Source organism: Mixophyes fleayi, chromosome 2, assembly GCF_038048845.1.
Source record: "Mixophyes fleayi isolate aMixFle1 chromosome 2, aMixFle1.hap1, whole genome shotgun sequence".
In the NCBI taxonomy this organism is placed as follows: domain Eukaryota; kingdom Metazoa; phylum Chordata; class Amphibia; order Anura; family Limnodynastidae; genus Mixophyes; species Mixophyes fleayi.
The window spans coordinates 61,099,022-61,123,849 of NC_134403.1; the positions used below are offsets into that span (position 1 = coordinate 61,099,022).

Sequence of the window (24,828 nt, forward strand, 5' to 3'; positions counted from 1 at the left end):
ATGTTGATGTGTTCAATACTTATTTCACTCGCTGTATATACCTAAAAAAAAGTTTTGCTCCCTTTACCTACTGACTCGGCCATTTTCTCTTCAGGTTGTGGCTTTGCACATCTGATTACCTTCTTAGCCTCCTTCTGTCTAGCAAGATATACAGCTTTGTTTTTATTATTCTGAGTCTGCTTATATTTCCTGAAGGCCATCTTTTTTTCTTTCATAATACTTGCTACGTCTTTTGCAAACCACACTGGCTTCCTTTTCCTTGTACTTTTCTTAACCTTTTTGATACAAATGTCTGTTGCTTTAAGTATTGCACTTTTTAATTTTTGCCACCTCTCCTGCATTCCTTTCAAGTTCTTTCACTCTGCCAAAGAGTCACTTACACATTTTCCCATCTCTACAAAGTCAGCCTTCCTAAAATCTAATACCTTTATTTTTGTGTGGTATGAGTCAGCCTCTGTTTTTATACTAAACCATACTGCTTGATGGTCGCCTAGGTTTTCACCCACATTTACATCAGATATTCTGTCACCATGTGTAAGAATTAAATCTAATATTGCGTCTTTGTGAGTGGGCTTCCTCAGCATTTGCTTGAGGGATGCTCCCTGCTAGGAATTCAGAATGTTCCTACTTCTAGTGGAACTTGCAGAAGACTCCTCCCAGTTCACATCAGGTAGATTAAAGTCTCCCATGATAATTACCTCTCCTTTTAAAGCCATTTTATTGATGTCCTGCATTAAGTTCCTGTCCAGTATCTCTTTCTGACCTGGTGGTCTACAGACCACCCCAGTACGAAGAACAGCCTTATCCCCCGTTTCTATGGTCACCCAAAGGGCCTCAGTTTCTTCTTCAATACTTTGTATTAAAGTAGTATTTATGTTTTTTTTCACATATATTGCTACCGCTCCTCCAATTCTTCCCACTCTGTCCTTCTTAAATAAAGTATATCCCGGTATGTCCCAGTCATGATTTTCATTGACTGTGACTCCGTAATAGCCACAATATCCAGATCATCCCTTGTCATCAAAGCAATTAGTTCTGGAATTTTATTTACTAAGCTTCTGGCATTAGCACACATAGCTCTAAGTTTTGTTCATTTGTGCATTTTCTGTTCCTATCTTCTATGTTTATTTTGCTTTGATCTGCAGTCTTCTGATGTTGTGGATATGTTTCCTGTACTATTAGCGTGCAGAAACGATACCTCTTGGTTGGGGAGCAGATTGTTTTATTCCTATTTAGTTCACTGCCCCCTCTGCTAGTTTAAATAGTTCCTGATGAAGCTACCAAACTGCTCACTTAGTATTCTGGTTCCCCTTGAAGATGGGTGCAGGCCATCCCTTCTGTATAGGCCCTATCTTGCCAGATGGCATGACAGTGGTCTATTAATCCAAATCTCTCCTCATTTCACCACTTCCTTAGCCAAACATTGAAGTTTATAATGCAATGAGTTCTGTCTTCACCTCTGTGTACTGGCAATACTGCTGAAAAAGTTACAGTGGTTGCCACCTGCTTTAGAGCAGTCCCTAACTTTCTAAATTAATCTTTCACTGCCATGACTTCAGCATTAGCCAGGTCGTTTGTCCCTAGGTGGACAATGACATCCACCTTCCCATCTTTTCTTGCTGCTTTCACAATTCTTAACATGCGTTCTTTATCCCTTGGAACTGTGGCTCCACGTAAGCACCTTACTTGTTTCTCTATTTCAGTAGCTTTTTCCAGATGTGTGCCTCTTATAATGGAATCCCCCAAGAGAAGTGTAGTCCTTTTTGGAGATTTCATTTTCCTCTTCCTATAACTAGTAGAAGTCCCCACATCCTCATGTTATGTATTTCCTATATTATTTGTACATTCCATAAAGAGTAGCACATTTCAATAAGGATGCCTTTATTTACCATAATTTATCAGTTTGTAAAATAATACATTTGGTACTCATATAGTTTAAAATAATACAGGGCACTTCAGTGATTTAAGTGACCAGACTCGCTCCAAACTTCCAGTCTTTCAAGCACTCCCTCAAAAGTGCTCCTAAGACAACTCCCTCCTCACACTCAACATTCTCATTCCTCTTGTTTCCCACCAACCCCATTGTTTCCATTTGTTTCTTCGCCTCTAGAATGTTAGGTCTCACAAGTGTGGCCCTCTCTACCTCTTGTCTCCTATGCTCACCGCCTTATCCTCCTGTACACGTTTCTTCTGCTATTGTTGTTCACCTGCTCCAATATTTATTTGCAATATGTTCTGTTTCTATATTGCTGACTGTATGGTGCTGCTGAATCTTTGGTCCCTCTTAAATAAATGATGATGATGATCCATGAACTATATCAAACACATGATGTTTCAATACATTGTGGGAGAGATTCAATTCAGCGTGGTGTGTCTCCAGAGCAGTCCAAGTAAACACATTGCACTGATGTTGAGGATGGAAACTCTGTTCATTTTTCCTCGCACCCCCTAACCGTAATGGCTGGCAATGTACACAGCCGGACATCGCGGTGATATCCATTGGCACATCGATTGTATCTCCCCATATATGTGTTCCTTTACAAGCAATTAAAAGACTTTGCTGACGCTCCTGTGTACAAACTCTTGATGAAAATTAAATTACTATTAAATGGAGTACATTTAGTATTTGCCTAAAAAGGTACACACAATATCTGGAGTATTTTCTATAAATCAATATCTTGTAATAAAAGGATAAACCAAGGAAATATTATACCTACTTTTAAGCTTTAGAGATTATTTATAAAAGGGCAAAAAACACTTGATTTTGCATGTAATAGGACTTTTTTCATTTCACTCAATACAACAAAGGGTCATCGCCAGTAAAAGCACTGCAAATGCCGGCAGTAACCTCCAATACTTGTTCTTTTATCGCCATCCTGAGATAATGAAAATGGTTTATTCTTTTTTTAAATTTTTTTTTAAAGGTTTTTAAATATTTTTCTATTAGTTCTAGGCTTTCCGTTCCACTGCATATGCACGAACTGGCGACCCAGCTCAAGCATGTGCATATTGACAGAGACTGGCCCGAAGAGTAAGGTATTTCCACTCAATGCCATTATCCCATCTCAGTGATTGCATTAACTCCTTGAAAAGCCAGACACCACCTAATGCTGGTACAGGCAAATATTCAGAATGAAGATTTTGCTGTCTGTATACCTGCTACAGAGAATAGCAGAGAACATATAAGTTTGAGTCTGAAACACAGCAGAGGGCACCTAAACAGAGGGAGGATTTTAATGCCTGTACACCTTCAGAAGACAACCATGAGCATACAAATCTGGGTCTGAAACATGCAGAGGACTGGCTGGCTGGCACCGTGGTAAACACAACTTGCAGAATACAACTGCTATTAAAGTACACTGTCTTGTGGGAGAAGAGGACACTTCTGCTGTCATATGGCCATACAAGTGAAGTCACAGGTAATGGTCTTCTACATTCTGCAAAAATGGTATAAAGTGCGTCATGCACCCATGTTGTAGATAGCTACCCAGTGTAATTGATTATGCTGCTTTAATTGTAGAATTATTGGAGTAAAGTGGACAGTTTTCTCCCACTGCCAAAACCTTACACAAATAATATTTTATGAGAACACATTGATAAGTTGGGCGGCACGGTGGCTTAGTGGTTAGCACTTCTGCCTCACAACACTGGGGTTGTGAGTTCAATTCCTGACCATGGCCTTATCTGTGTGGAGTCTGTATGTTTTCCCTGTGTTTGTGTGGGTTTCTTCCGGGTGCTCTGGTTTCCTCCCACACTTCAAAAACATAATGGAAGGTTAATTGGCTGCCATTAAATTGCCCTTAGTCTCTCACAGTCTGTGTGTATATTAGGGGATTTAGATTGTCAGCTCCAATGGGGCAGGGACTGATGTGAATGAGTTCTCTGTACAGCGCTGCGGAATTAGTGGCACTATATAAATAAATAGATGATGATGATAAGTCTGTTTTATCAGGGGATGCTTAATGATGGAGAATACTCAGAGGAACAAAAAATATATAGTATTTTAATTAGACAAAAAACTCATTTTTTTTTTAATATCTTATCTATTTTTTGATTGAGTCTGTTAGAAATAGATAGATGAGTGTGTTCAAGTATTTTAATAAAAGGAGCATGGTACAATCAAGTGGAAATAGCAAGGAGCCCGAGTAGTAGGGTGGTGCTACATTACAGGATAGTGTTGCAGTTCAGCCAAAACTCAAATCAGTTACTTTGGCTTGTGTGGAGAATGCCTGTTGTAGTAGTAGTAGTAGTAGTAATAGCAAATGCGCAGCGTCAGACTGAGCCAATGGCACCGGGAAATCTCTGGTGGGTCCCACTGTCTGAGGGTCCCTTCCCCTTATCCTAGAGGGGCTGGGCCCAAACTGTGCATTGATCCCTGCACCCTTAGTACTAACAGTGACGGCGCCACAGTGTGATTTAATAGGTCAGATGTGCGTCAGCTGAGAGAAGTAGGGGAAGAGGGAAGAGAAGAAGCTGAGAGGTAAGTAAGCTAATTCAGCGAATGGAGAGACCTTGGGAGGTGGCAGAGTGGTGAGAACTGGGAAGGAGGGTGCGGGGTGCAGAGAACTAGGTAGGAAGGTTAACTATTGCATACCATAAAAAGGTTAATGCTTGCAATGCCTATTTTATTAACTTGATATTATTGTTCGTTATTAGAAATAGCAATGTTCTCAAATGATTTATATTTTTTGGAGTTGTCTATCTTACTTACCGTTTCTGCTTTGTGATATATCATTTGCAGAATCTAAGGTTCTTGGACTCTAAAAAATAAATAAAATTAATGTTTCAGCAACGTAAGAATGGGCATTGTGATATGAAGTCCAGTTATAGCTGAGTTTTGGGAAGAGAAACAACAAGGAGTTACTGACTAACAAGTGAAAACTTGCACAGAGCAACAATTCAGCAATTAGTTTTTTATCTCTCTAGTGCAAGTTAGACAATGGACCTAATTTATGAAGCACACCACAAAAAGCCTTGGATTTGCACGGATGCCTCTACATAGTCAGCCTAATGCAGTAGCGGAATACTATGCGAAAGTGTAAACACCACATCACAGCCCAACCTCCTACCGCCACTTTCATTAATTACAACTTTGAAATATTCTCCTAAAATACTGCTCAGTGATTAACTAGCACCTATAACGTGCTAGTTAATCTGAATGCAAAACTCACTATTTGGTTCAGTTGTCATTGTTTGATTTGTGTTCCCTATAATCCCTATTTTCTTCCCCATAATCCCTGTATCTCCTCTCATAGGTATATTGCTAGTAGAGATGGTCACTGAGCCCCGTGTTTTGGTTTTGTATTCGGTTTTGGATCTGGATTACCTTCGTGTTTTGGTTTTGGTTTTGGTTTTGCAAAACCACCCTTGCGTGTTTTGGTTTTGGTTTTGTTTGGTTTTGTTTTGCTATTTTTGAAAAAAATACAATTTTTTGGGTCTAAAATAACCTAATTTAGTGCTCCACCAGTTTCTTAGATAAGTGAGGTAATTCTAAAGCTAATAAATTATGAAAAAACAGTTGAATCCCTGGTAGGCCGTCCTTAATGTGAACACTTGTCTGCAAATTATACAGTCAAACCTGGTTGTCTACCTCCTCCCTCTTTGATTATTGGCAATGTAGCCATCATCTTTGGGTGTATATTACACCCTACACTTGTAGTTGAATATTAAAAAAGCAGCCTGCACAGACTGTGGAGCTAGAAAGTAGAATTAAATGGACCACGGTACTTTGGTGGCTATCTAAGGCCCCCCCCCCCGCCGTCCACTTGTAGTTGAATATAAAAAAAGCAGCCTGCATAGATTGTAGAACTAGAAATTTGAATATACAAAGAAATGGACAAAGGCAGTTTGGTATCTGTCTGCATCAGATCCCCTCTCCACTAGGAATAAAATAGAAAACTATTCAGCCGTTGTATGATCTAGAATATAAATAGAAATTGAGAAAGGCAATTTGGTATTTGTCTGCATCATAATCATCAACATCCTCATTAGCACCCTCGTCACCTCCATAAATCTCCCCCTCATCCTCTTCTATTTCCAAAGTGGCATCGTCAATTTGTGTATCAGCGGGTACACTCAGGCTGTTCAGGTACACATCAGCAGAACTGCTGAAAGGGCCCTTCTTTATGGGTACACTAACAGAATGCTCACAATTAGACATACCACTGTTGGATGGACTCTCCACAGGGATCGGTGTCATTTCTGATTCAGAGCAAACATCATTCTCCAATGCCTAACTGTTATCTTGCAGCTCGGCTTTGACGCGTAACAGTAGTTGTGCACCATTTGTAGGGTCGGTAACATTTTTGGATCTGCCACTAATAGCCAAAGGTGAAAGCCTCATTCTCTCTTTGCCACTGCGTGTGTAGAATGGCATGTTGGCAAAAATTTTTTTATCGCCACTTAACTTTTGCTCAGTAACACTTTTTTTTCGCTTCAACACAGTAATTTTTTAGGGGGTTTTTGTTTTTTGCACTGATTTGGAAACACTCTGTTGTTTGACATCGCCTTGGCCAGATGACGTACTGGGAACACTAACATCAGGACTGGTGACAGAACCTGGTTGCTCATTCTGATCATATGTGGACTGCTTTGAATCCATTCTGAGCGCAAAGCACTTGTAGTGGTAAAAATTATTTAGTAGATACTGCTGACAGATATGACTTTTGACAGCCAGAAATATTAATGCACAATTAGGGAGGACACCCCAAAAGCACTGAGGAGTGCTAAAAATTAGTTGGTAGATACTGCTGACAGATATGACTTTTGACAGCCAGAAATATTTATGCACAATTATGGGGGACACCCCAAAAGCGCTGGGGAGTGCCAAATATTAAGAAAAAATAATAAACCTCTAAACCTCTATCCTCCTCTCTGCACTAGCGATTTTGGTTAGAGCAATTGCAAGAACAATATTGTATTCTCTGTCCCTGCTCTAATCAGCCTATGACTATACCCTGCCCTCTCCCTCTGTCAAATGGCGATGGATTGCTGTGGAGGCGTGTATTTATAAAGTTGAAGTATCGCGAGAACCGAGCCCCGAGATCCGACGATGTCACAATGACGTTCGGCCTCGATTTGGATACAGAACGGGCGGGAGAGTACCAAGCTGCTTAGCTCGGTACTCGGATACCCAAAGTTCGGGTGGGTTCGGTTCTCGGAGAACCGGACCCGCCCATCTCTAATTGCTAGTCTTATTGATGAGTGATAATCCCTTCACAATATAATAAGGACAAAGGATATATGTGACATCATTGAGGTGGAGTATGATATTGGGGACATGACCAAGCCCGAAAAGGACTGAAAAGATGACAGGGAGCAAAAAAATGGTTGGCAGATACAATTCCCTAAATTTGCTGAGATCCTGCACAGAGGGATAGCCTAGAACTATGTTTGTTATATGCATTCCCCTGCGATAGGCAAAATTAAGTAAATACATTGTTTGAGGTTATAGTCCCTCTAATTTATTGGAAAGGCCGGCCATATGCATCTCCATTGTAAAGTAGAGCCTCCCAGGATTTACCTTTAATAGAAGCACTTTTAATCAGAACAACTAGGACGTCTATGCTGACACTATCAACGTGATCAAAATATAAAGATTAGCATTTCCTGAGCCAGTCTATGGGGGGTATTCAATTGTTAGCGAGATCCCCGGAAAAACGAGCGCTCAAAATATATTAGCGTTAATACGGTAATATGCGCGTAAATACCGTTAATACGGTAGTTTACTCGCTGAATTTCATCTCGCAGCTCAGGGAGCTGCGAGATGAAATTTAGCGAATAATTACCGTATTAACGCTAATATTTTTAGAGCGCTCGTTTTCCGGGGATCTCGCTAACAATTGAATACCCCCTATAACTCTTATCTTCCAATAGACACACATTAAGATTGTGAAGTACTTAAACTTGGCATACAGTAATACCAGCACTGTGGTACCCCCTACAATGGCTTAGATCACACTGAGGGCTATATTTGTGGGACACCGTGGCAGAGAGAGTTTCCATATGTGGGGAGCTAGATCAGGTCCAAGGAGAGCTCTCAATAGAAAGGTCACAGATATCCTTACAATGTAGGGAGGCACAGATGTCCACATACTAGTACTCCTTTCATTACAATACAAAGCAAAGCAGTGGCTAATTCATCATTTCAACTCTGTTCAACTCAAGCTACACCACATCCTTTCCTTATTCTACACTGCTTTCTGGATAACCTGGTTCACACTCAAGGACAACACTGTGTGGCTCCCTCAAGGTGAAGACATAAACAGAGAACTATGTACAGGTTATGGAATGAGGAATAAGTAATGCTCACCACAGACGTTTCATTAGGCAGAAAAGAAAGCATGTTCAGATGATAACTCCTATATATTATATATCTTAGTGTGGAATCATCACCTAACAAGGAATCAGGCAGTGTCCCCTTTTCTTTACCATATGCAGGCCCGGCGCTCCCATTAGGCAAGGTTAGGCACTTGCCTAGGGTGCCGGGCTCTTGAGGGCGCCTGGAGGGCGCCACAGAACTGGAAATTAATTTTAAAACTGTGCGGCGACCGCTGACCATACCTGTCACGGCCGCCGCACAGCATTCAGATGCATGGGGAGGGGGGGGAAGAGGCTATTGCTCACCACCGCTGCCTCTCTGCTCCGTCTCCTCCCCTCCACTCACTAGTGTCAGTGAGTGGAGGGGAGGAGACGGAGCAGAGAGGCGGCGGTGGTGAGACAAGGTAAGAAAAGATGGGGTGAGGGGGGAGGAGGGCGCCGATTTTTGCGGGGGTGGGGGAGAAGGCGCCGATTTTGCCTAGAGCGCCATCGACCCTAGCACCGGCCCTGACCATATGCCTATTTGCCCCAATTCCTAAATGACTAGTCCTGTGCAAAATGGTCCTGCAAGGGCTCGAAATACCAAATCTACCTGGGAGTGTGCAGCAGAACAACAGACTTCAGACGATAACTAAATCACTCCCTAGGGGTGGCACCTCAGAGAAGGGCTAAACATTCATTTAAACCAATCCATACTGTACAACGCCCACCTTCAGAATCTTCAACTTAAAAAATTTATATTAGACTATTTTAAATTTCAATCCTCAATACCTTTGAGGTGTACAATTATTATTATTTGATCAAAATATATTGTAATAAGATCACCCATGTAAATTCAGACACCTACAACAGAAAATATCAAGTGCATAGAAACTACACCCCAAATGTCACAGGGATCTATGATTTCTTATGCTCTGTGAATGTTCCTATGTTTTTGTCCCATGTAATGCAATGAAATGGGAATCAGGTGTATGCAAAGTGTGAATAAGCACCTGTGATCTTATCCCTATGCACCAATAACTATTTGGCTCTATACTGGGAGACAGCACACAAATCAATACCTTAAGTTTATACCTGTAGCATATGATATGAGTTAAACATATAAGTTAAAACAGGCCTTGTCAAATTACCACATACCTGTAGAACAGTGTGGCTGTTCTGTTTAGAATGAGTTTCTGAAATAAATAGAAATGCAATTATTAAAATAACCAACACACATATACATATACATGCAGTATGTATACGGTAGAGAAGATGTTCTGATAACTACTTTTAGGAAATAAGGGGCAACTGTGTTTTCATTTAGGGTTTACCTGTTGCCTACATACAGTGAAGGCAGCCATTTTGTGGTAGGTAGCAGCTGCTATGGGCCCCTGCAGTTCAGCTTCCAAGCCACGTGTGGTTGCCACCTACACTATATGGACAAAAGTATTCAGACAATAGACCATTACACCAACAGGGACTGTAATGACTGCACTGATGTTGGACGAGAACGCCTGGTTCGCAATCTCCGTTCCAGTTCATCCCAAAGGTGTTCGATGCGGTTGAGGGCAGGGCTCTGTGCGGGCCAGTCAAATTCTTCCACACCAAACTCATCACACCATGTCTTTGTAGTCCTTGCTTTGTGCACTGGGACACAGTCATGTTGGAATAGAAAATGGCCTTCCCCAAACTATTGCCACAAAGTTGGAAGCATAGCATTGTCCAAAATGACTTGGTATGCTGAAGCATTAAGATTGCCCTTCACTGGAGATAAGAGGCCTAGCCCAAAGCCTGAAACATAGGCCAATATCATTATCCCTCCTCCAGCAAACTTCACAGTTGGCATATTGCAGTCAGACAGGTAAAGTTCTCCTGGCATCCACCAAACCCAGATTCACCCATCTGACAAACAGAGAAGCGTGATTCATCACTCCACAGAACACGTTTACAATGCTCCACAGTCCAGTGTCGGTGTGCTTTACACCACTAAATTCAATGCTTAACATTGGTCTAGGTGATGTGAGGCCTAATTTTGATGCAGATACCCATAAACTGCAACCTGGGAACTGAGTTGTTGTGAGAAAGCACGTCAGGAGAAGTCTTGATCCCAGATACAAGGGTCCTTATCAAGTCCTGTTGACGCCTCCCATGGCAGTGAAACAACAGAAAAAAGACACCTGGATTTACGCATCACACTGCAAAGTCTTCAAATCAGGGGAGTCTTGTTCTGATAAATAGAAATGACTGTCTTATGGTATTAATATGTCTTGACAGAATAGTTGTGACTGAAGTAGGGATCAAGGCCTCCCTAACCCAGTGTGAAGCAAACAGATAAGTGAAAAATTGCCTATGCCACTGTGAGAAACAGAAAGGGAAGGAGTGCTCACAAATTTGCACTCATAGGAAAGTAAACTCTGAAAATGCCTTTGTGCGGATGCATAACCTCAGTGGCAAAGTTCTCAGTAATGATTTATGTTGGATATTGGGAATATTGGCATTGGTACCAAAGGGTTTGGCAATCATGTTTATTGTGGATGTGATAATGAAACTAATTATATGGCTGATTAAGAAGTTACTGAAACTTGACTGTCGTCTCTCCAAAAAGGGAACCACTGAAAATCCCGAACCTCTGATAATCACAGAAATTACCGCTGAAACCAGACCTGACGATGAGCGTCATTAATTATTCCCACTAGCAAAGCTAAAGAACTGCACAGTTTGCAACAAGAAACTACTAAAGACTGAACAAAGAACATGCAAAGCTTGCGGAACTACCATAAATTCACTGACTACTTATTAAGAGACTTTTTCCTAGATAAATGCTCACTGTAATTGCATCTCCTCATAAATCAAGTAAGGGCAAGGAGGATGACATGCTTATTACTAGTGGGGGATGGTTAGACAACTCCCAAAGAGTGGCCTTCTAGCAGGATATATGTGTATAAGCACCTGCTTAATCGACAATAAGAATGTGGGGCCTGATTCATTAAGGATCTTAAATGAAGAGGATCCTTATTTCAGTCTCCTGGATAAAACCATGTTACAATGAAAGGGGTGCAAATGAGTGTTCTGTCTTGCACATAAGTTAAATACTGACTGTTTTTTCATGTAACACACAAAATACTTGATAGCTTATTTGTACACTGAAATTTAAAGTTGATATTTGTGTGCTACATGAAAAAACAGCCAGTATTTAACTTATGTGCAAAACAGAACACTCATTTGCACCCCTTTCATTGTAACATGGTTTTATCCAGGAGACTGAAATAAGGATCCTCTTCATTTAAGATCCTTAATGAATCAGGCCCCTGGTTCTTCAGACAGGCAGGATAGGATAGGTAGGAGAAAAGGCCGAAAATTTAATAAAAGATGGGAAATGTTAAATATAATTTTTTGTAAAGGCGTCATAAGGCCCTTGTTCAGCCATTTTTGTAACACGCATATAAATATTTTTTTATAAAAGAGATTATTCATTTTTCTGCTGAAATGCAGTTTTACAAGATGTAACTGAGTCATTATAATGTGCAGTAGTAGTAGTAGTATTAGTGTAAAGTAACACTATGGGGTAATTTATCATTTCTTACTGCAATACAATGACCCCGAGTGACAGTTTAGGATGTTATGTCTCCTTTTTGTACTTTTTAAATTTTACTCTCCAATTTGGGAAATTCCACAGTCATATTCAGTTAAGTGCATTTGTTTGCACAAAGCCCAGATGAAAAAAAACCTAAAGTATCAGTTTTGTGAACCTGATATTTAAATAATCAAGAAAGCAAATTTGACAGGAAAGTTCAGAGATTTCTCTTTCACATATATGGGAAGAGCTAAATTCTTATGTCTGTTCCCAGGTGAAGATCAACTCTGATTGTTAATGATTAGCTATATTGTAATATGCAGCATCTGTATCTGTTTTCACTGGAAAGTAAATATAAAAATAAAAAACTTTAAGTTTAATATAAAACATTTCGAATACACAACTCCCTTGTTTGCATTGCAAATGCCTGGTGTAAATTACACCTAAGTGTCCTCTAGGTAATATGTAACCTGATACAATTTACAGCAAGACTAGCTATGTCACACCAAATACCAATCAATGTAAATACAAAACATGCATGAGCAAACTATTCTGTTAATTGCATTTCAGATAATGATTTTTTTGTTCTAGTGAAACACAGTTACATATCCATATACCATTCATGACAGTGTAAGGTGTATTCACATACCAAGTCTCGCTGCCATCTCTTGAGGCCTGGGAAAATCTGCAAGTGGTGCTTCTATTTCAGTTTCTGGTGCACTGACATCAGGTGGTATAAGAGAATCCACAGACACTGGATTGGTTTGGTCTTTAAAAGATTGAGATGATTCTTCCACAGATTTCTCTTGTACGAGTCGGCTTTTCTGATTCAATGCAGCACCATGTACGCTAAGCCGTGTGGCTGGTTGTTCCACATATTGTGCAAGAGAAGAGACTGAAGACTGGGGATCTGATGTGCTTTGTGTATTGGGAATCTTAGTGGGTTCTTCATTCAAAAAGTTTAAAGAGCGTACTGCTGGTCTTTTATTTACTACTGGTGTCATGGGTTCAGCAGACATTGTAACTAAAGTAGTGGCTTTAGGCTGTTTATATAAAGACATGTTAACATTAGGAGAAACCGCAGGTTTTTCTTTAACTGATGGCTTCATTTGAAGAGAATCTATACACTGTTGATAGGGAAGCTTGTTAACATTAGGATAGATCACAGACTTTGACTTGTTAGCATTGTTGTAGCTCACAGTCTTTGCATGTGGAGACATAAAAAGATCATTAGACAGTGTCACCGTTAGATTTGTACCATTAATGAAGCCTACAGGCTGTTCCACTGGCCTACCTTTACTAGTTGATGAGTCTGCAAGCTTTGTGGCTAGCCTATCATTGCCACTTGTAGAGTCTATAGATTGTGACCTATCTTTAACATTAAAAGATTCTGTAGACTGTTTGGCCTGTCCAGCTATACAATTAGTTGAACTTGTGGATGTATCAATGGAGCTCATTTGTGACATGCTGATTATATTAGTATTGCTTGGGGACGCTGTATTCAATTTCCTCTGGAGATAAGATACAGTTTGATCCAATCCTTTTCTTCTTCCACTTGAAGAGCTAGTAGGCTTAGGCAATGGTAGCATTGCTTTAGTTGGTGAGCTGACAGGACAATGTTTTATTACAGGAGAACTTCTTGAAGGGTTCCGATCTACTTTGTCTTCATGCAGGTTGGTGTCAGACTGTGCCTCTGGTGTCATTTTAAAATGTGACATATTTCCATTCAATATTTCTTCATCCTGAAAATAAATACATGAATTTTACTAGGTATAATTCTGCATGCTTCATAAGCCAAGTTTTTGAAGATGAGAATGATTAACTGGGAAAAGAAACAGTTGAAACAAAAGAAAATAAGAAGGCGAAGTCACTAATGTGTTATTTACATGAGAAATGTCCACAGTCTCTGTAACTAGTGTGTTACTTACATGAGAAATGTCTACGGCCTCTGTAACTAGTGTGTTACTTACATGAGAAATGTCTACGGCCTCTGTAACTAGTGTGTTACTTACATGAGAAATGTCCATGACCTCTGTAATTAGTGTGTTACTTGCATGAGAAATGTCCATGACCTCTGTAACTAGTGTATTACTTACATGAGAAATGTCCATGACCTCTGTAACTAGTGTGTTACTTACATGAGAAATGTCCATGACCTCTGTAACTAGTGTGTTACTTACATGAGAAATGTCCATGACCTCTGTAACTAGTGTGTTACTTACATGAGAAATGTCCATGACCTCTGTAACTAGTGTGTTACTTACATGAGAAATGTCCATGACCTCTGTAACTAGTGTGTTACTTACATGAGAAATGTCCACAGCCTCAGTATATACAAAATACGCAAGTGAAGTAGAACTTTTAAAGAGACAGTAACACATCTGACCCATAGTTGGTATATAGATTCAGGAGCAACAAGACACAGAGCAGCAATTTATCATAGATGAAATCAATATCACTGCAGAAGGTATATAGCCATGGTTTACTCATATGCTCCAATAGAAACTGCAGTAATTTACCAATACCGGTAAAATCCGTATTATATGTTCTCAGATTGGAAAGCAGCCTATTGTCTGTAAGTTTGTTTGTTTTTTTGACAGTTTTTAAAGCGCTGTGTGCTGAGATCAAGCCGTGGGAAATCCCCATGTTTTATATAGGATCAGTGCACTAAATGCTTACTTTGCAGTGGAGCTCTTCAGAGCTAGTTTTGCAGCGACTACCGAGATTTTTTTATTTTTAAATATAAATCAAGTTACTTTTATAAGAGTAGATCTTAAAGATATTACCAAATAAATGTATTTAATTTAAAATATAGTATGGCCATGAGGTTCCCATCTCATTGAAACCTTTGATTTTTCACACCATCCTAGGGGGTGATGCAGAAGACTCCAGACCTTGGGTAAGTGTGTGAGTGGTAAAGTGACATTGGCCAGCGATGGATCGCTATTGTTGTGAGGGCGGGTGGAGAGAGTTTAGCAAGTGGGGATATGTTGCGGTTAAAAGGAGGAGCAGTCCTGCAATGCGTAGTCCATGATGACTAAACAGCGTGCAAAGCAGTGGGGGTATTGTGTCGTGTGGCTGTTATGCTCTCCATACAGTATGTGGCCCACACAGTCTGGATAGTGCTGGACATTGAAGGTGGGGCGGTGTTTTACTGTGAAATTGAAAGGAGGAAAAGCTAAAAATAACGAGAACTTTTTTTTAAATAAATGGTGATCGACCCATGGAATATTCTCTCAGCAGTTGAGTTGGGAACTTGCACAGTAAAACAGTTGAAGAAGGCCAGGGGCAAACATATTGCTATAAAACAGTAAGCACCCAAATAATCCAAAAAACAAAAACATACAACAGGAACACTAGATGAACCTGTAGGTACTATTATGCCACTATAACCTAAGTTTCTACAGGAGTAGTTGGATAGAGTGGATGTAAACAGATTGATTCAATAAAAACAAACAAAAGACAATTTAAAGCAAGGACAGAAGGCTCTGTGCTCAACTTCTATGCAAGGTACAGGAAACAACTGAGGAGCAGCAAGTGTCCTGACTCCCAGGGGTGCAAAAGAAACCACTGTCTATGCCCCCTTCTGGGAAATTTACCCCAAAATGTTATCACCTGTACCTACACAAAATACATATTGTATTCCCATAGGGGAACTACTATAAGCAAATATATACTTTTCTCAAAATTTGAACTAGTTACAGGGACAGGAATAATGGTATCGTTTTTATTTAATTTTTTTTAGACACCCGAACTTCACCTATCCGAGTACCGAGCCTAGGAGGCTCAGTACTCTGGCGCAAATTCAGAATCGAAATTGAGGCAAAACGTCATCGTGATGTCGGATCTCGGAGCTCAGTTCTCACGATATTTGAAATCCATAAATACCCGCCTCCACAGCAATCCATCGCCATTTGACAGAGGGAGAGAGCAGGGTTAGGTCGCAGGCAGCATTATAGCAGGGACAGAGCAATTATTCTATACATTATTCTTGCAATTATTCTTGAAATTCTTCTAGCAATTCTTCTAGCAATTGTTATAGCAGGAAGAGAGTAGGATAGAGTAGGCATTTTTGCAAACATTACCAACTGCTGTATTATCTAGCAGCACTATCTATTTAATATTTTACACTACAAGTGTTTTGGGGTGTCCTATATTCCCCAGTGTGAAACTACAATTTTTCTGGTGCTGAAAGTCTTATCTAGCAGCACTATATATTTAATATTTTTCACTACAAGTGCTTTGGGCTCATTAAAATGGATTCAAATCAGTCCACATATGAGCAGGATCAGCAAGCAGGTGCTGGCACCAGTTCTGATGGTAGTCTTTCCTGTACATCATCTGGTAAAGCCTATGTAAAAGTACATAGTCTTTTTAAATCCAGGGAAAAAAAACACGCCCAAATTTTTTTTTTACTCTGCTGAAGCAAAAAAGAACTGTAAATGAGGAAAAGTTAACTGCCGATAATGATAGTCAAGCCGAGGCCCAGTTCAGCGGCCAACTTGCTGAGCAATAGCTCCTTGCAACAGTTCACATCTCGTTCATTTACAAGTAAAGGCTCAATGTAGGTCTTAAACCTTGGATCAAGCACAGTGGCCAAAACGTACTGATCCGAGTTCAAGATCTTAATAACTCAAGGATCATTGCGAAGCGAATAAAGTACTTGATCGACAAGGCCAACATACTTTGCTGAATTGCTTGCTTTCAGCTCCTCTTTCAGTTTATCAAGCTGCTTTTCCAATAGTTTAATTAAAGGAATGACTTGGCTCAAACTAGCAGAGTCTGCACTCAACTCACACGTCACAACTTCAAATGGTTTCAGCACCTTGCACAGCACTGAAAGGATTCCCCACTGTGCAAGACTGAAATACTTCCCCCCTTTTTTCCCCATGTCATGGCTTGTGCAATATGCTTGGATGGCTTTGCGCTGTTCCTCCATCCTCTGAAGCATGTACAGGGTGGAAATCCACCTAGTTACCACCTCTTGCTTAAGTTGGTGGCAGGACAAGCTAAACTGCTCTTGGAGCTGCTGTAATCTCCTACATGCTGTGGCTGAATGCCTGAGATGGCCTGAAATTTTACAGGCCACCGAAAGCATCTTATGCACCTCACGGTTATTTCGTAGGAAGCTCTGCACCACCAAGTTGATGGTGTGAGCAAAACAGGGAATGTGCTGGAAATTACCCAGATGTAATGCTCGCACTATATTGTTGGCATTATTAGAAATTACATATCCTGGGGAGAGTCCAAGTGGTATAAGCCATGTATCAATCACATCTCTCAGATTGCGTAACAAATTGTCAGCTGTATGCCTGTTAGTGAAGCCGGTGATACAAAGAATGGCCTACCTGTGACAAATGTTACGTAGTGGTGTACATGCTGCTGCTGTTCCTGCTGGTGAAGGTGAATGACCAACCCAGTGGGCTGTCACAGTCATATAGTCTTTGGTTTGGCCACTTCCACTTGTCCACATATCTGTGGTTAAATGGACAGTGGGCAGAATGGCATTTTTCAGTGCAATCTCTAAATTTTTACACACTTTTTGGTATAGTTGTGGAATTGCTTTACGGGAAAAATGGTGTCGCGATGGAATTCTGTAACGCGGAAACAAAACCTCAATTAACTGTGAAAAACCAGCTGCATTTATTGTGGAGATTGGACGCAGATCTAACACTAACATTGCAGCCATGGCGTCTGTGATTCGCTTGGCGACTGGGTGACTGCTGTCATATTTGCTTCCCCTAGCAAATGATTGTTTCACAGTTAATTGCTGAAATGTAGGACTGCTCATTTTCTTGACCTGCCTCTGGGCTGACGATTCACCCCCAGCAGCAGCAACAGCAGCAGAAGTGGGACTAACGCTTTCTTCAGAGGAATCAATTAGAGTGCAGAAGTCATCCAGCTTTAATAAGTGGGATGCAGGGCTAACTCCGAGCGCTACTGAGGATCTTGATGAGGATGGCGTGGTGGATGTCGGTGACTGGAGGGTCTTAGCTGATGATGGAGTGCTGTTTTTTTTTTCCGAAGAACTTTCAGCTTTTCCCAACACTTTGCCATGAACTCTCGTTAAATGGCGTAACATAGACGAGGTTCCAAGATGGTTAAGGTCCCTCCCTCGACTGACTGTGGCTTGACATACACTACAAATGGCTAGACAATTGTTGTCTGGATTTGGGTAGAAATAATTCCACACATAAGAAGTGGATTTTTTGGTTTTATGCCCAGGCATGACAATGGCCTTTTTCTTGTCACGTGCCAGAACTGCTGCCACTGGTGCAGGACTTACACAAACAACCTCATCCTCATCAACATCCTCATTAGCGCCCTCGTTGCCTACACAAATCTCCCCCTCATCCTGTTCTATTTCCAAAGTGGCATCCTCAATTGGTGTATCACTGGCTACACTCGGGCTGTTCAGTCATACATCAGCAGAACTGCTGAAAGGGCCCTTCTTTATGGGTACACTAACAGAATGCTCACGATTAGACATCCCACTGTTGGATGGACTCTCCACAGGGGTTGGTGTCATTTCTGATTCAGAGCAAACATTATCCTCTAATGCCTTACTGTTATCTTGCAGCTCGGCTTTGACGCGTAACAGTAGTTGTGCACCACTTGTAGGCTCGGTAACATTTTTGGATCTGCCACTAATATAGAAAGGCGAAGGCCTCATTCTCTCTTTGCCACTGCGTGTGTAGAATGGCATGTTGGCAATTTTTTTTTTATCGGCACTTAACTTTTCCTCAGTTAGACTTTGTTTTCGCTTCAACACCGTAAAAATTTTTGGGGTGTGTGTTTTTTGGGAGGATTTCAAAAGACGGTGTAGTTTGACATTGCCTTTCCCAGATGACGTACTGGGAACACTACCATCAGGACTGGTGACAGAACCTGGTTGCTCATTTTGCTCATACGTGGACTGCTTTGAATCCATTCTGAGCCCAAAGCACTTGTAGTGCTAAAAATTGTTTTTGACACTGCTGCAATATAGTACTTTTTTCACAGCCAGATAAATTTCAGCAAAAGAATGGGGGACATCCCAAAAGCAAATGGAAGTGCTAAATATATAAATATATTTATTATTAAAGTGCTGCAATATAGTTCTTTTTTCACAGCCAGATAAATTTCTGCAAAAGAATGTGGGACACCCCAAAAGCAAATGGAAGTGCTAAATATATTTATTATTAAAGTGCTGCAATATACTACTTTTTTCACAGCCAGATAAATTTATGCAAAAGAATGGGGGACACCGTAAAAGCAAATGGAAGTGCTAAATGTATTGTTTTTACAGTGCTGCAATATAGTACTTTTTTCACAGCCAGATAAATTTCAGCAAAAGAATGGGGGACACCGCAAAAGCAAATGGAAGTGCTAAATATATTTATTATTAAAGTGCTGCAATATACTACTTTTTTCTAACGATGAGCGGGCTCGGATTATCACAATCCGAGCCCACCCGAACAGTGTGGATCCGAGGGCGATACGAGCACTGTTCGGGTATTTCCGCCACTGAGAAAAACTGAAAACGAGGCTATGAGTCCAAATCCCGCCGTCGGATCTCGCGATACTCGGATTCTTTAAATTCCCTGCTTGCCGCCGCCATCTTCACTCGGACATTGATCAGGGAAGCGGAAGGTTGGGTTTTGTTAGTGGTGCTGTGTCCTGTGCTCTGTCCTGCTGAGTCCAGTGGTGCTTTGTCCTGTGCTCTGTCCTGCTGAGTCCAGTGGTGCTTTGTCCAGTGCTCTGTCTTGCTGAGTTCAGTGGTGCTGTGTCCTGTGCTCTGTCCTGCTGATTCCAGTGGCCTGTGTCCTGTGCTCTGTCCTGCTAAGTCCATTGGTATAAAAAAAGTATAAAAAAAATACTACTGCAATATCTAACTATATTCACTGTTCCTGCAGTAAAAAGGAATTTCTACTGCAATATATAACTACATTCACTGTTCCTGCAGTAAAAAGGAATTTCTACTGCAATATATAACTACGTTCACTGTTCCTTCAGTATAAAAAAAATACTACTGCAATATATAACTACGTTCACTGTTCCTGCAGTATAAAAAAATTAGTACTGCAATATCTAACTACGTTCACTGTTCCTGCAGTAAAAAGGAATTTCTACTGCAATATCTAACTTCGTTCACTGTTCCTGCAGTAAAAAGGAATTTCTACTGCAATATATAACTATGTTCACTGTTCCTGCAGTAAAAAGGAATTTCTACTGCAATATATAACTACGTTCACTGTTCCTGCAGTATAAAAAAAATACTACTGCAATATCTAACCACGTTCACTGTTCCTGCAGTAAAAAGGAATTTCTACTGCAATATATAAGTACGTTCACTGTTCCTGCAGTATAAAAAAAATACTACTGCAATATCTAACTACGTTCACAGTTCCTGCAGTAAAAAGGAATTTCTACTGCAATATATAACTACGTTCACTGTTCCTTCAGTATAAAAAAAATACTACTGCAATATATAACTACGTTCACTGTTCCTGCAGTTTAAAAAAATTAGTACTGCAATATATAACTACGTTCCCTGTTCCTGCAGTATAAAAAAATTGGTACTGCTGTATAACTCCAGTCCAGTGGTACTGTCCTGTGCCGCATATAATTTTTAAAGGCTTTGCCGAGTGTGTGTGGTTTAGGGGTACGCTCTCTTGTGCTGCATATAATGGAGTACAAAAATTTGGAGGATAAAGTAGGGAAAGATCAAGAACCACTTCCTCCTAATGCTGGAGCTGCTGCCACTAGTCATGACATAGACGATGAAATGCCATCAACGTCGTCTGCCAAGGCCGATGCCCAATCTCCTAGTAGAGGGCATGTAAAATCCAAAAAGCCAAAGTTCACTAAATTTAGCAAAAAAAGAAACTTAAAATCATCTGAGGAGAAACGTAAACTTGGCAATATGCCATTTACGAAACAGAGTGGCAAGGAACGGCTTAGGCCCTGGCCCGTGTTCATGACTAGTGGTTCAGCTTCACCCAAGCATCTAAGCCCTCCTCCCCCCCCTCTAAAAAATTTAAGAGAGTTAAGCTGTCATCAACAACACAGCAAACAACTCTGCCTTCTAAAGAGATGGCATCACAAATCCCCAAGGCGAGTCCAAGGGTGTTGGTGGTTGCAAAGCCTGACCTTCCCATCACTGTACGGGAAGAGGTGGCTCCTTCCACCATTTGCAGCACGCCCTCTGCATATGCTGGAAGGATCACCCACAGTGCAGTTACAGATTTGGCTAATGAAGGTGTCAATGTTGTACACCGTGAGAAGGATATTGATGTAGCTGGCGCTGAGGAGGAACTTGACGAGGAGGATGCTGATGTGGTTATCTTAAATGAGGCACAGTTGATGTTCATGGGATGAAAAAGCCCATCGTCATGCCTGGCCAGAAGACCAAGAAATCCACCTCTTCGGTCTGGAATTATTTCTATCCCAATCCGGACAACAAATGTATGGCCATATGTACCTTATGTAATGCTCAAATAAGCAGGGGTAAGGATCTTGGCCACCTAGGGACATCCTCCCTTATACGTCACCTGAAGAGCCTTCATAATTCAGTGTTTAGTTCAGGAACTGTGGCTAGGACCGTCAGCAGTCCAGGGACACCTAAATCCCTTGGTCCTGTTGTATCCACACCAGCAACACCCTCCTCGTCAATTTCCTCCTCGATCTCCATTGTAGATAGTCCTGCAGGCCATGTCACCGGCATGACTGGGTCCTCTTCAATCCGGGATTCTTCTGGAGGATCCCGAAGTGCTACGCCTACTACTACCGCTGCTGCTGTTGCTGCTGGTAGTCGGTCATCTTCCCAGAGGGGAAGTCGTAAGACCGCTACGTCCTACACTAAACAGTTGACCGTACAACAGTCGTTTGCCATGAGCATGAAGTACGACAGTAGTCATCCTATGGCAAAGCGGACAACTGCGGCGGTAACAGCTTTGTTGGTGTTAGATGTGCGTCCGGTGTCCGCCACCAGTGCAGTGGGATGGGACGGTTGATGGAGGTATTGTGTCCCCGGTACCAAATCCCGTCGAGATTCCACTTCACTAGGCAGGCGATATCCGGGATGTACAGAGAAGTACGAAAAAGTGTCCTCAGTGCTCTGAAACATGCGGTTGTACCCACTGTCCACTTAACCACGAACATGTGGACAAGTGGTTCAGGGCAAACTAAGGACTATATGACTGTGACAGCCCACTGGGTAGATGCATCGCCTTCCGCAGCAACAGCAGCAGCATCAGTAGCAGCATCTCCAAAATGCCTGCTCGTTCCAAGGCAGGCAATGTTGTGTATCACCGGTTTTAATAAGAGGCACAAAGCTGACAACCTCTTAGAGAAACTGAGGGAAATAATCTCGGAGTGGCTTACCCCACTTACACTCTTCTGGGGATTTGTGGTGTCGGACAACGCCAGTAACATTGTGCGGGCATTACATATGGGCAATTTCCAGCACGTGCCATGTTTTGCCCACACAATAAATTTGGTGGTGCAGCATTACCTCAAGAGTGACAGGGGTGTGCAGGATATGCTTGCGGTGGCCCACAAAATTGCTGGACACTTTCGGCATTCTGCCACTGCCTACCGCAGACTCGAGCAACATCAGAAAAGCCTGAACCTGCCCTGCCATCACCTCAAACAAGAGGTTATAACGCGCTGGAACTCCACCCTCTATATGCTGCAGAGGATGGAGGAGCAGCAAATGGACATTCAAGCCTACACAGCCACCTACGACATAGGAAAAGGAGTGGGGATGCGCCTGAGTCAAGCGCAGTGGAGACTGATTTCCGTGTTGTGCAAGGTTCTGCAGCCGTTTGAACTTGCCACACGAGAAGTCAGTTCCGACACTGCCAGCTTGAGTCAGGTGATTCCCCTGATAAGGCTGTTGCAGAAGCAGCTGGAGAAAGTGAGGGAGGAGCTGTTAAAGCATTGCGATTCCACAAAGCATGTAGCTCTTGTGGATGAAGCCCTTCGTACGCTTTGCCAGGATCCGAGGGTTGTCACTCTTTTAAAGTCAGAGGAATACATTCTGGCCACCGTGCTCGATCCTCGGTTTAAAGCGTATGTTGTGTCTCTGTTTCCGGCGGACACAAGTCTACAGCAGTGCAAAGACCTGCTGGTCAGGAGATTGTCCTCTGAAGAGGACCGTGACATGCCAACAGCTCCTCCTTCATTTTCTTCCACACCTGTGGCTGCGAGGAAACAGCTGAGATTTCATAAACGACCCGCTGGCGGGGATGCTGAGAACATCTGTTCCAGACTGAAGGACCTGCCAACCATTGCAGACATGTCTAATGTCGCTGCATTGGATGCTGTCACCATTGAAAAAATGGTGGAGGATTACTTTGCTGACACCATCCAAGTAGACATGTCAGACAGTCCTTATTTTTACTGGCAGGAAAAAAAGGCAGTTTGGAAGCCCCTGTACAAACTGGCTCTATTTTACCTGAGTTGTCCCCCCTCCAGTGTGTACTCCGAAAGAGTTTTTAGTGCAGCGGGGAACCTGGTCAGTGAGCGGCGAAGGAGGTTACTTCCGCAAAACGTTGAGAAGATGATGTTCATAAAAATTAATTATCAATTCTTCAATCAAGACCAGCACTGGCCTCCAGAGACTACAGAGGGACCTGTGATTGTGGAGTCCAGCGGGGACGAATTGATAATGTGTGAGGATGAGGATGAGGACGACATCTTGCCTCAGTAGAGCCAGTTTAGTTTGTACAGGGAGAGATGAAAGCTTTTTTTGTGTGGGGGCCCAAACAAACCAATCATTTCAGCCACAGTAGTTTGGTAGGCCCTGTAGCTGAAATGACTGGTTTGTTAAAGTCCTATTTCAACAACATCAGGGTGGGTGGGAGGGCCCAAGGACAATTCCAGCTTGCACCTATTTTTTTGCCATTATGTGCTCTTTGGGGCCTAGTTTTTCAAACTGCCATCCTGTCTGCCACTGCAGTGCCACTCCTAGATGGGCCACGTGTTTGTGCCGCCCACTTGTGTCGCTTAGCTTAGACATCCAGCTACCTCGGTGCAACCTTTTGGACTAAAAACAATATTGTGAGGTGTGAGGTGTTCAGAATTGACTGGAAATTAGTGGAAATTAATGTTATTCAGGTTAATAATAGTGTAGGAATGGAAAAAAAAACCAAAAATATGGATTTTAGCACTTTTTATGCTTTTTTAAAAAAAAAATCAGAACCCAAAACCCAAAATCAGAACCAAAACCTTTAGTTGGGTGTTTTGGCAAAATCAATCCGAACCCAAAACCTCAAGCTAATCAGAACCCAAAACCCAAAACCCAAAAAGTGGCCGGTGCACATCCCTACTTTTTTCACAGCCAGATAATTTTTTGACAAATAATGGGGGACACCCCAAAAGCAAATGGAAGTGCTAAATGTATTGTTTTTACAGTGCTGCAATATAGTACTTTTTTCACAGCCAGATAAATTTCAGCAAAAGAATGGGGACACCCCAAAAGCAAATGGAAGTGCTAATATAGCCAGTGTGACCTAAACCTGCTCTCTCCCTGTCAAATGGCGATGGATTGCTGTGGAGGCGTGTATTTATGCTTTTTAAATCTCGCGAGATCCGAGCTCAGAAAAACTATTTTAATCGAATACGTCACAATGACGTTTTGCCTCGATTTCGAAACCGAATGGGCTCGGCTCGGTACTCGGATAACCTAAATTCAGTGGATTCAGATCTCGGGGAACCGAGCCCGCCCATCTCTAATATATACACATACATTTATACTATACAGCTGACACCATATATAATATGGTATTAACCGAGCACGGGCTTATTTTTTCTCTGGTTTTATCCCCCCCCCTACCAAAAAAGTTGTGAAAACTCTGCTACTCGAGCCACTGCTTTAAAATCAGGGGATTAAACTATAAGGTATTAATATATAAACTTATATTTAGCCACTATAAATATGTACATGGCGGTAGTGTGATAATAATGGA

General features: G+C 41.6%; 1 protein-coding gene and 1 pseudogene across 1 annotated transcript in view; both read right to left on the reverse strand.

Moving 5' to 3' along the window:
- Positions 1–24,828, reverse strand: part of LOC142139809 (tripartite motif containing 13-like) — a 693,488-nt pseudogene that overhangs the window by 321,011 nt on the left and 347,649 nt on the right.
- Positions 1–24,828, reverse strand: part of LOC142141019 (uncharacterized) — a 98,682-nt gene that overhangs the window by 10,458 nt on the left and 63,396 nt on the right. Inside the window, exons 12-14 of the mRNA XM_075199081.1 lie at positions 12,525–13,617; positions 9,457–9,494; positions 4,712–4,760 (exon numbers count right to left, since the gene is read on the reverse strand). Coding sequence (XP_075055182.1) covers positions 4,712–4,760; positions 9,457–9,494; positions 12,525–13,617 — 1,180 coding nt within the window. The remainder of the gene's footprint in view (positions 1–4,711; positions 4,761–9,456; positions 9,495–12,524; positions 13,618–24,828) is intronic.